Source organism: Pipistrellus hanaki (assembly GCF_964339955.1).
Source record: "Pipistrellus hanaki genome assembly, chromosome: 1".
NCBI classification, from domain to species: Eukaryota; Metazoa; Chordata; class Mammalia; order Chiroptera; family Vespertilionidae; genus Pipistrellus; species Pipistrellus hanaki.
Window position 1 is genome coordinate 45,500,710 of NC_140503.1, and position 11,110 is coordinate 45,511,819.

At 47.6% G+C, this 11,110-nt stretch overlaps 1 protein-coding gene across 1 annotated transcript; it reads left to right on the plus strand.

Moving 5' to 3' along the window:
• Positions 1-893: 893 nt before the first annotated feature.
• Positions 894-2,626, plus strand: LOC311609921 (C2 calcium-dependent domain-containing protein 4A-like). Its single transcript, XM_084860683.1, has 2 exons — positions 894-981; positions 1,183-2,626. The coding sequence occupies exon 2, from the start codon at positions 1,223-1,225 to the stop codon at positions 2,285-2,287; it is 1,065 nt and encodes a 354-aa protein (XP_084716809.1). The 5' UTR covers positions 894-981; positions 1,183-1,222; the 3' UTR covers positions 2,288-2,626.
• Positions 2,627-11,110: the final 8,484 nt, after the last annotated feature.

Below are 11,110 nucleotides of genomic sequence, written 5' to 3' on the forward strand. Positions count from 1 at the left end.
AACTAGCTTTGCTTAACCTTTACGGAATTTCCTCAAGTCCCTCTGGACTTTCAGTTTTCTCAACTTAGAAAATAAAGGTTACGGGTGGAAAGAGGTAACTTAGATTTTCTGTAAGATGCTTTCTAACTGGATATCTCCAGGCTGGAGCAGAGGGAAAAGGGCTAGCTTTGCAAAAATAAATAAAACAAACAAATAAATAAAATAACATAAAAAGTCAAGTGTTATTTTTAGGGCATGAGCCAGAAGCCCCCTCTTTTGTGACAATCAAGATGACAGGCAGAGCCTGTAGTCATTGAGAAAATTTTGCATACACTAATTCACTCTCACCAGTATTGATGCATTGTCTGAGCCTGGAGCTAAGCTATTAAGGAAGCCATCGTCCAGCAGAGGGAGTCGCGTAAATAACTAATACAGGAACCCAATGGAAACCATACTGGTCTATACAGGGCAGATATATAGAATAGAAATATTCTGTACACCTGCCACGTATACAATTTTAGTGCCCCAGGGGCATGTAAGTCACGTTCAGCGTGACAGAATTTAGCGCTCAGCAAAAAGAAATTTCCTGTTTCCTCAGCCTGCTTCACCTTCTCCAAGAGGCAGCCTTCGTTTTCAGCTGCCAATTGTCCCTTGGCAGGACTGCGAGGCGCCCTCTTTTCACCTACGGGGCTTGGTGAGGGGGCTCGGGGAAGCAGAGCGGATGCAGTCCCCAGGCTGACCAGAAGGTGCCAGTTCCCGCAACAGCTTTCCTGCGACTGCTTCGCTCACACCCGCTGCAGGGCCGCTGTGCTTGCTCTCCGGGAAGGGGTGGCCTCCAGGAGCCGGGCGCCCAGCCAGGGGGCGGGACCCCGGCTGCCGGTATAAGAGGGGAGCGCCACTGTCCCCGGAGCAGTGCTGAAGCTGGCGTCTCAGCCAGGACCTGGAGCCAACGGACACTGAACTTGCAGCTCTTGCCCCAGAGTGACTGAGAAATAAGAAAAGGTCTGATTTCTGTGTGGTCGTTTATTTAGTACCAATGAATGAAAGGCAGGGCTGGTTTGTGGGTGCGCGAGAGCTCCACTCAGACTGGCCATGGTGGTAGGCGCGTTGGTTGGTACCTCCGAGGGGATCCGGGGGAGGGGGTCCAGCCATGTCTCCAGGGACCCCCAGGTGCCCAAACTCATCATCTCCTCTCTCCTGCAGGAGCGCTTCTTCCCGCCACTCGCAGCCACAGACTCGGAGAATGCGGCTCCTCGGAAAACTCCGCGCCTCGGCCGCGGGCAGCGCCGCTCCGGAGCCGGCCTTCTCCAACGTGCTCACCCCGGGCCGGATCCCCGAGTTCTGCATCCCGCCGCGGCTGCCCGCGCCCTGCGCGCCCGACTCCCCGCCGCCGGCCGCCGCGGTGCCCCGGAGATTTGCAGCCGAGCCCGACCTGTGGCCCCGGGGGGCCGACGACGGCGCGGGGCGCACGGACTGGGACCCGCGCTCGCAGGCCGCGCTCTCGCTGCCTCACCTGCCCCGCGCGCGCACCGCCTACGGCTTCTGCGCGCTGCTGGAGAGCCCGCACACCCGCCGCAAGGAGTCGCTCTTCCTGGGGGGCCCGGGCGCCCCCGCGCTCCTGCCGCCGCCCGCGCTCCGCCCGCGGGCCCACACCTACGGCGGCGGCGGCGGAGACGCGCCACTCGGATACCCTGGCGGAGCCCCCGAAGACACTCTCCCGCCCCGGAACACGCTCGCCCCGCAGCCTCGCGGCCACCGCCTCCTGCGCGCCCCCGAAGGGCTGCTGAGCCGCGCGCTGCAGACCCGGAGGAGTCGCGGCCCGGCCCGCGCCCGCTCGGTGTCCGGCGAGGACGAGGCGGGGTTCCCGGCCCGGCCCCGCTCCGCGTCCCCCCCGTCGGACCCCGGCCCGCGGCCCGAGTGCGTGGAGGCCGAGGGCATGGTGGCTCTGGGCCGCGCCTGCGGCGCCCTGCGCCTGGCCGCCGAATACAGCGCGGCCAGCGGGCGCCTCCGCCTCCGGCTGCTGCGCCCGGAGGGCCCGGCCGGGGGCGCCCCGGAGCCCTGCGCCGCGGGCTGCCGCGTCAGCCTGGTCCTGCAGCCGCCCGGCAAGGCGCGCCCGCAGCGCAGCGCCGTGCTCCGGCGGAGCCGCAAGGCCGGCTTCGACCAGGACTTCTGCTTCGACGGGCTGTCGGAGGACGAGGTGCGCCGCCTGGCCGTGCGCGTCAAGGCCGAGGCCAAGGGCCGCGGGCTGAAGCGGGGCCGCCTGCTGGGCCAGGGCGAGCTGCTGCTGGGCTCCCTGCTGCTGCTCTGAGGGCTCCGCCCTGCCCGACCGCGGGGCGCTTTCTGCCCGTGAGGACTCGAGGACACTGGACTGACAGCCGTTTTGTACAAAATAAATGTTATTTATTCGTTTTTTCTATTTATGATCTTGCTTTTTATGTTTCTTAGATGTTTGCTTTTGTCATTATTTATTGATAGGGAAGTAAAAAGTAACGAATCCCTCCTCTATTCACAACATCCAACCCCCTTTTCCAGGCTGGAAGAGAGAGAAAGGAATTACATCACACCTGCATTGTTTTTTCTCTCCCTGCTTCATATCAATGCCAAATGGTCTGTGGGTTTGAAAATAAAAGGTACTCCTTCAGATTCATTTGTGGTTTTGCATATTTGTTGAGACATAGGTTCATATCTTCACTCATGACTCACATGCACTAGAGCGAAAGACCTATGATAAGGTTACCTACCTTATTGGGAAAAGAATTCCTTTCCAATTAAGAACAAGATTCTTTTGAAAGTGAATCTTCAAAAGTTGCCGAGGAAAAGGGAGACCAAGTGAAGGATCTTAGGATGGATGGCCATGTAGGGAATACATATTCCTGGCATCTCCTCTTCCTTCTCCAGAAGGATCCCTAGGAAATCTTGCTATTTCAGAACAGAAATCTTTCTTGCTTCCATAAGCAAGTTGATATTTTTGTGGCATTATTTCCACCTACCTATGTATCTCAATTACATAGTAATTAATGGCTTTGCTATAGCATTTCTCAGATTAGTTGAAATGTAAACTCTGTTTTTCAAACACTGGGTTCTAAGAAAGTGGTTTTTAATCCAACTTACTTTCATTTGTTGACTTATCATATAGACCCGAGTTCGCTAGAAATTGATTACACTCCAGTGGGTTTGCCCTTGACTATAGGCATCTGTGAGTGGTGTGGTGGAAAGCCCAATGTGTGTATGGGTGTAGGTGAGGAAATATGGACTCCAGTCTTTTTCTGCCACCTGCCATTGTTTGAACTAGGGAAAATCAATCTCCCCAAACCTCACTTCCTCACATCAGTGAAACGGGAGTATTAATACCTACCTCACAGGGTTTGGGGAAAATACGCCTTAATATTATAGTCAAATGACCCTACATACATAGGAAATGTAAGAGTATACCTCAAAAGGCTTGAACTATACTGATGAATAGATGCTCATTCATGTTCCAGAAAATGAATTCCTTCACTTCTTCATTTCCAATTGTTTCTTCCTGTCCCTACCGTGGAGCCCAGCATAATGGACGGTTTTAGAGACTGAGGGTTTAGGGGGAATAGGAGGGGGAATATAGAACTCTATAGGATATCTGTGGTAAATGTCCTAAAAGATAATTTGCACTCGTTCTGCATCAGAAAGGCCTTCAACAGCATTATTACTGGGTATAAATTTGGTCAAGACAAATTAAAATCCTAATTTTAAACGTATAAAATGGACAAATTAACTCTTAGAAATCATCTAATCAAAAGACTTTCTCTTTGAAATTGAGAAAATACCACAGAGGTGACTTGCCGAAGCCATATAGCTGGCTGAACTCAGGCAAGAACCAGCTGTCCTGACTTCTCCAGAGGACTGGCCTACCCTTGGTTCTCTCAGTCAGCAATTATTGGTTGAGCCCTTACCCTGTGCCTGGCACAATATTATGCCCAGGGGATGCAGCTATGATCAAGACAGACAGTCCCTGCTTTCCCAGATCTTTGTAGTGGGAATAGCTAAACAATAGCCAAGCTTTGTTATTACAGAATGTGGTGACCAGCATGAAGACAATAAACTAAGGAAGGTGACAGACACTCTGAGCAGAGGAAGTGGCAGGTGGGATGCTCTCAGGGATCAGAAAAGGTTTCCCTAAGACCTGAGGAAGGAATATTCACAAGAGGAACTTAATCTATCCAAGCAACCACTTTAATGTGCCCAGGTGACTCCTTAATCCAAACCAGAATTCTTTTATTTTCCCCTCCCAAATCTCCTCCTCCCCTAGTCTTCCTTATTTCTGAAAATGGCACTATCATTCTTCCTTTAATGCAAGTCAAAAATCTGGAATTATCCTTAACTTTTTCTCACACGTTTCTCTTTTCTCAGATGTAAATGTCTCCTTAGAGAATCTTTCCCTGGCCATCCTATCCAAAAACAGGATCATTGTGACTATCATTGCTTTATTCTTCTTCATAGCACTTATCACTACCTGACATGATATTATCCACTTATTTGGTTGTTTTTTTCTTTGTCTATTTTCTCTTCCCACTAGAATGTATGCTTCATACAAATAGGAACTTTATTTCTAGTACATAGAACAGAGTCTGACATATAGTAGACACTCAAATATTGATTGAGTGTTGAGTGAATATAAGAAGAGATGGAATAAATAGAGAAGAGTCGAAGACCTAGGACCAAGCCTTGGGACAAACCAACAATTGGAAATTCAAGACTAGTGGTAAGTCAGTGCAGGAGGCAAGGAAGCAGCAGCCCGTGGGGCAGGGGAAAGGCCAGGGGAGTGTGGAGTCATGGCAGCCAAGATAGGAAAGTATCCGAGAAAGAGAGGATGTTCTACCCATTTAAATCCTTCAGGGAAGTCAAGAAAAATGAGAAGAAACACCCACTGGCACAGGTAAGATGAAGGTTGGCAGTGGGCTTGTGCGGAGCAGTTCTATGAGAGTAGTGACAACAGGAGCCAGACTAGAATGAGTTAAAATGTGAATGGAAGGTGAGCAGGTACAGACAGAAAGTTTTGAAAAGGGGAAGAGGTGGGAAAGGGCTGTAGCTCAAAGAGAAGATTAAGTGAAAGATATTTATTTTGTTTTAATGTAATAAGAATCCAACCCATGTTTGTAATAGCCAGTATAGAGGGAGATATTGACAGTGAAGAGAAAGAAAACCAGCAATAACTGTAAGAGTGGAGTCTTTGGGAAAACAAGAGAGTGTCCTGAACATATTCTTGCAGGAACATGAGTAGAAGCAATGATCAAAAACACATGTTCCTAATCTGTATCTTGTTCCATATCTCTACATATCATCCACAGCATCATTCCATCCTGAGGCGGTTTCCTCTTGTAGTCTATGAAGTTGGCCAGCAACAGCTGTGACTATCCTATGACTTCTCCTTAGAGTCCAAGCTGGAGAAAAGGCTTTGTTTCCACAAGCACTTCCATGAGACCGAGGAAGAACTTACCCAGAAGGCCCAGCGAATTTCTCTATATAAAGAAGTCCCCCCTTATCTGCGGTTTTGCTTCCCATGGTTTTGCTTTCTGCAATTTTAGTTACCCAGGGTCAACCATAGTCTGAAAGTATTAAATGGAAAATTCCAGAAATAAACAATTCATGAGTTTTAAGTTGCATGCCATTAGGAGCAGAGAGCATGATGAAATCTCCCATTGTCCTGCTCCATCCTGCCCAGGATGTGAGTGAATCATCCCTCTGTCCAGCATTTGCATGATGTAGATGCTACCTGCCCATCAGACATTTGGTAGCTGTCCTGGTTATCAGACCCACTGTCACAATAATGAAGTGCTTGCTTGTGTTCAAGTAACCCTTATTTTATTCAATCATGGCCCCAAGGCACCAGAGTAGTGAGGCTGGCAAAGCCAAGCTTTAAAGTACTTATTTTAAGTATAAAGATATGCCTATATAGGGGAAAAAAACATGAATATATATATATAATTTCAGTACTATCCACAGTTTTAGGCTTCCACTGGGGGGTCTTGGAATATATCTCTTTGCAGATAAGGGGACTACTATATTTTATTGGCTCAAATCAGGTTGCAATCCCAATCATGAACCATTCCCTGCAAGGGGAACAGTGCTAGTCTTACAGTATGAGGCCTATCTGTAACTGAGTGCAAGATCAATGTCTACAGAGGGAGATGCTTCTTAGGAAGTAAGAAAAGGGAAAGGAGATGGAGTTTTAGAAAGAGCAGGAAGTCTTAAATAAACAGGACCTATTGTAGTTTCAAATCTAGACTCCGCTACCAGGTATGATCTCAGGGCAAATGCTTTACTTCTTTGAACCTCAGTTTTGCCTTTTCTAAAGCACTAGGTGTGAAGATGGCAAGAGTTAAATAAGATAATTGCATTTAATCAAAGCAAGATTCACACTAACAGGAGTAGGCACCCCTTTGTTTTCAAATATAAATTGAACACCCCCTCTCCCACTCATGCAGATGAGTATAATTTTGCTGAATGGCTTTTATGTACATCTGTGGTTCTCATTCTAAGCCTGTACAAAGGGCACTCCACTGGGAACATGTTTGGGTGACTGCACTAAATGACACAAACACAAAGAATTGCATCTTTCCATCCCACTGGTTGAACAACTTCGGACTCCATCTGCCATGTTCCAGAGAGAGGGAACATCAGCTCAGCTGATGTGTGCGTCTAAAACCCAACCATTGCTATGAGAAGTTTTTCATCATTTGTGAACATTAAAGCCTTGGTAAGATATCCTTATGTGACCAGACACTAATATTTATTCTCACAGGGAAAATCCCTATTTTATTTGACAAAAAGAATAGGGTTTCTTTTCTTTTCTTTTCTTTTCTTTTCTTTTCTTTGGCGGGGGGGGGGGGGGGGGGGGGGAGTGGCAGTGTTTTCCAGATTGGTAACAGTTCATGATTTTGAAAAGAACCAGTGTCACCTGTCTCTATCTATTTGTGAGGAGGCGGTGCTTCATTTGTCTGAACTGTCGGAGCAGCAGCCGGATCTTTGTCTCTTCCTCCTCCTGGTCACCTGGGCCAGAACCAACATATCTTCCTGCTTTATTCAGTCTGCTCTGCACTTCCCTCTTCAACATGATCAAGTTTTATTACTTCTAAATAACCTGAGATTCACAGAAGTTTTCAAATCAGTACAAATACCCTTCACCCAGATTCTATAAATGTTAACATTTTTTCATAGTTATTTATATCATAAAGTTCCTTTATTTAGAAATAAAAGGGGCACTTCAATGTGTTCTTCCTAAAAATAAAGATATTCTTTTCCATAATCCTATATAATAAAAGCCTAACATGCAAATTGATCGAACTGTGGAATGACCAGTCACTATGACATGCACTAACCACCAGAAGCTCAATGCAGGAGCTCAATGCAGGAGCTGGTGTTCAGTGCACTCCCGCAGGGGGAGCACCAGTCAGCCAGAAGCCCGGCTCATGGCTGGCGAGCATGGTGGCAGTGGTGGGAGCCTCTCCCATCTTTGCTGCAGGCAGGTGGTAAAGAGTGAGGGGTCCCGAACTGCGAGAGCCCCAGACTGCACGAGGGGGAATCAGGCCTAAGCCAGCAGGCAGACATCCCCCAAAGGGTTCCAGACTTCTAGAGGGCACAGGCTGGGCTGAGGAACCCCCTGAGTGCATGAATCTCATGTACTGGGCTTCTAGTTCCCTAATAAAAATTGGGGAATTAATATTGACTTAATGCTATTAGATAACCTACAGATTCTTTTCAAATTTGTTTAATTGGCCAATAACATTTTGACCTTTTTTTTAAGAAAAAGAAAATCCTTGATCACAAGTTGCAGTTAATTGATTTATGTCTCTTTAATCTTCTTTAATCTCAAGCTTTTGTGAACTTGACTTTACATGCATAAATTTTGTTCATCCACAACAATCCTATCCTTAAGGGGTGGGCATGGAAAGAAAAATAAGGCTCAGAAATCAAAGACTAGATTTACAAGTGAGGCAATTGCAGAGCTAGACCTATAACCCAGGTTGTTCAAAGTCATGGTTAAGAGCATGAATTTTGCGATCCAATTGTCTTTCTTCTGTTTATGTGCCAGGTGACCCTCATAGATTTACTTTTTTTCTCTGTGCTTCTATTTCCTTGTGGAAATAGAGATGACGTATCATCTACTTTGGAGAATAGTTAATTCTTGTGAGGTTCAAGTCAATGTGTAAAGTACTAGCCTATTCCAGGCCTTTTTATAGATATCAAGCACCTGGTCATACCATTCCCATTACAACAGGATTGAGATGAAAGGATCTTTGAGGAACCCAGAGCCAGAACTCATTTTTAACTGGAAGTCTAGATGCCCGGCTCCTCTGGATAACCTGGCCCAAGATGGACTTCTGTTCTGGTCCCTGACTTTGTCCCAGTGTTGACCCCCACCCCCGAATTGAAGTAACTCCGGATCTGCTCTGCCTGATCCTGCCTGTTGTGGAGATGTTGAGCACCTAATTCTGTGCACCTGGCCCTGGAGTGATCACCTGTGACACGGACTGCAGGTCTTAATTACATGCGTGAGTTATGAGGAAGAAGCCGCTATGTGCTCCTGAAGCTGTTTGCATCAGTACCTCAGGTGACAGGGCTGGGGGAGCCATGCAGGGAGAAGAGAGGGGGTTGCTGGAGAAAGCCCCTGAGCTGGGTGAGGGGCAGACTTTCATCTATGGAGGGTGTGAGTTAGAGATAAGAGACCATTTCTGCCCCTCCTCAGAGCAAATGAAGAAGAATCAATGATGGGGGAACTCATGTACTGGCATGAGCTGGTTTCTCCCCAGCATCTCAGCAAGGAAGGCTTGGACTTTGTCGCGTGTGGTAAAAAGACCAAAGCTTTTTCTGGAAGTGAGGTCCTCTGAGAAAGGGAGCAAGGGCAGTGCAGGGTCTCTCAGATTCCCAGAGCAGAACCAGCCCTGGCGTCAGAGGATCAGGCTTACAGTGTATCTCACTCCACCGTGCAGGGTAGGAAGCCTCTATGGAGGTCCTGTCAAATCCCCCTGGGGCTGAAGGCCTTCGGTGGTAGGCATCTTTTGGGATGGGCTGTAGGCTTCCTGGTGAGCTGGGCAGGGGAGGCCACGCTGCAGCTGGTGCATGTAATCTATACGCAGAGCTGTTTGGGATCAAAGAAAGACAAGGGAGCAAGAGAGCCAAGGGCACTGACAAAGGAGTGGGTGGTGCAAGTGGACAGGGGAGTGAAAAGAGGAGGGTGGCGGGCAGAGTGGAGGAGTCCAGGAGCAGCTTTGTCTGCCTGAGACTGTCAAACGAGGTAATTGGAGTAAGGGGTGAGAGCAGGAAGGGAAGGGAAGTGGGATCAGGGGTAAGATCAGGGCTCTGTTGAAATGGATGGTTATTGGCACTGCTTTTGGAGGTATGATCTGGGTGGGGTGCTGCAATTTTAAAAAGTATCCTTATTATTTATTAATTCTTTCTGAGTGCAAGACATTGTTATAAATGCTCTGCATTTATTAAGATAGTTCTTTCTCATGGCAACCTATCCCTACTTTGCAAATGAGCAAATTGAATGACAGTGAAATCTAGTAACTTGCCCAAGGTCACATGACTAGGAAGGGGCAGAGCTTAGGTTTGAAACCAGGCATGTTGGCATGAGAGATCAAGCTCTTAACACCAGCTCGTCTCTGTAGAACAGTGTTTCCCAACCTTCTCTCATGATGAGAATCACCTGGTGGAGTTGTTAAAACACAGATTCCTGAATCCCAACTAAGAAGTGCTAAACTAGAATTTTTGGGAACATATAGGTAAAATTGTATACTTAACTAGTGCTCTAAGACAGATTTTATATACAGAGCACTAAGTTAGGTATGCAATTTTACCTATATGTTCTCAAAAATTCTAGTTTAGCACTTCTTAGTTGGGATTCAGGAATCTGTGTTTTAACAACTCCACCAGGTGATTCTCATCATGAGAGAAGGTTGGGAAACACTGCTGTAGAAGACCAGACGGGAGGGCTGGGTCCTGCAGCTGGCCAGAACAGGTGTGTTGGGGAGTTGAGAGACAATGAGAAGATAAAAGAGAGGGAATTTTAAAACAAACTCCACCCATCTCACAACCTTTTTCCAAGCACAAGCCTGAAAAAGTGAATCCTGCACAAATCAGACCTTAGAGAGACTGTCCTAATGCAGTTTACCCTGCACCAGGAACCAAATAGAATCTTTTAAGGGCACTTTGACATAAAAAAAAAAAAAAGGTAGCTATTGTACATTCTTTGAAAGGGGACAAATAGAACATTAGTGAGCAGAAGAAGAGTATAAAAAACTTGAAGAGCCCTGAATGGAACATCTGATGTGAGGTTGTTTCCATGTTGATCACGTGACAGGAAACTCCAAACAGCTTAATCAGTTCTGTTCTTTGTGTTTCCATTCACCATAATGTGGTCATGGCCAGAATTTCAGTTTTGTTCCAATGAAAAGAAATACAGAAAGGGAAAAGTGAGGAAAATAGGAGAGGGTGGAGGGCGAGGAGGAGGAGAGGTTTTCTGATGTTCTCAGCCTCCCACAAAGTGTGCTGTAGCCTGTACTGCCACAGGCCACCGCTGGGTTCCTACTCTCCAATAGAGGAGAAAATGGGGTTCCTCCTTTTAAAAAGGAGGGAATGTTTATGGAGCATTAGAGAAGGTTTATGGGGCACTCTATGCTGCCTTCAAGGAACGTAGTATCTTATAGGAGAGAAGGCATATCTACAAGGCAAGATGAAATGGAACCTGTCCAACGAGGCAGATGTGCAGATGAAAGAGGCTGATCAGCTCTGATTTTTAAGGCCCCCCCTCAACGGCTAGGCTGTTCTCTTTCTCCCTCCTGGCTCCCTGAGTGGGAACACAGCATCTGGGACTCGCCCTGATGGGGTTTATCTCAGTTCACAGGGTGCTTCCCTTCTACACACATTCAGGGCATCACGAGGGAAGGTGATACAGAATTTGATTTTCATAGAGGTTCACTGGGTCTGCTCAGGGCATGGGGAGGCCTGGACTGACAGAATGGACTGTGGTAACCTGTATGTGCCTGGGAGGCTGGGCCCAGGCCAAGACTGAGGATGCAAAGAAAGGGGTGTCCCTCTTGTTGGAAGGCTGGCTCACTGGGGCTGCAGAGGGCAGGTTCTGTCTCAGGGTGTG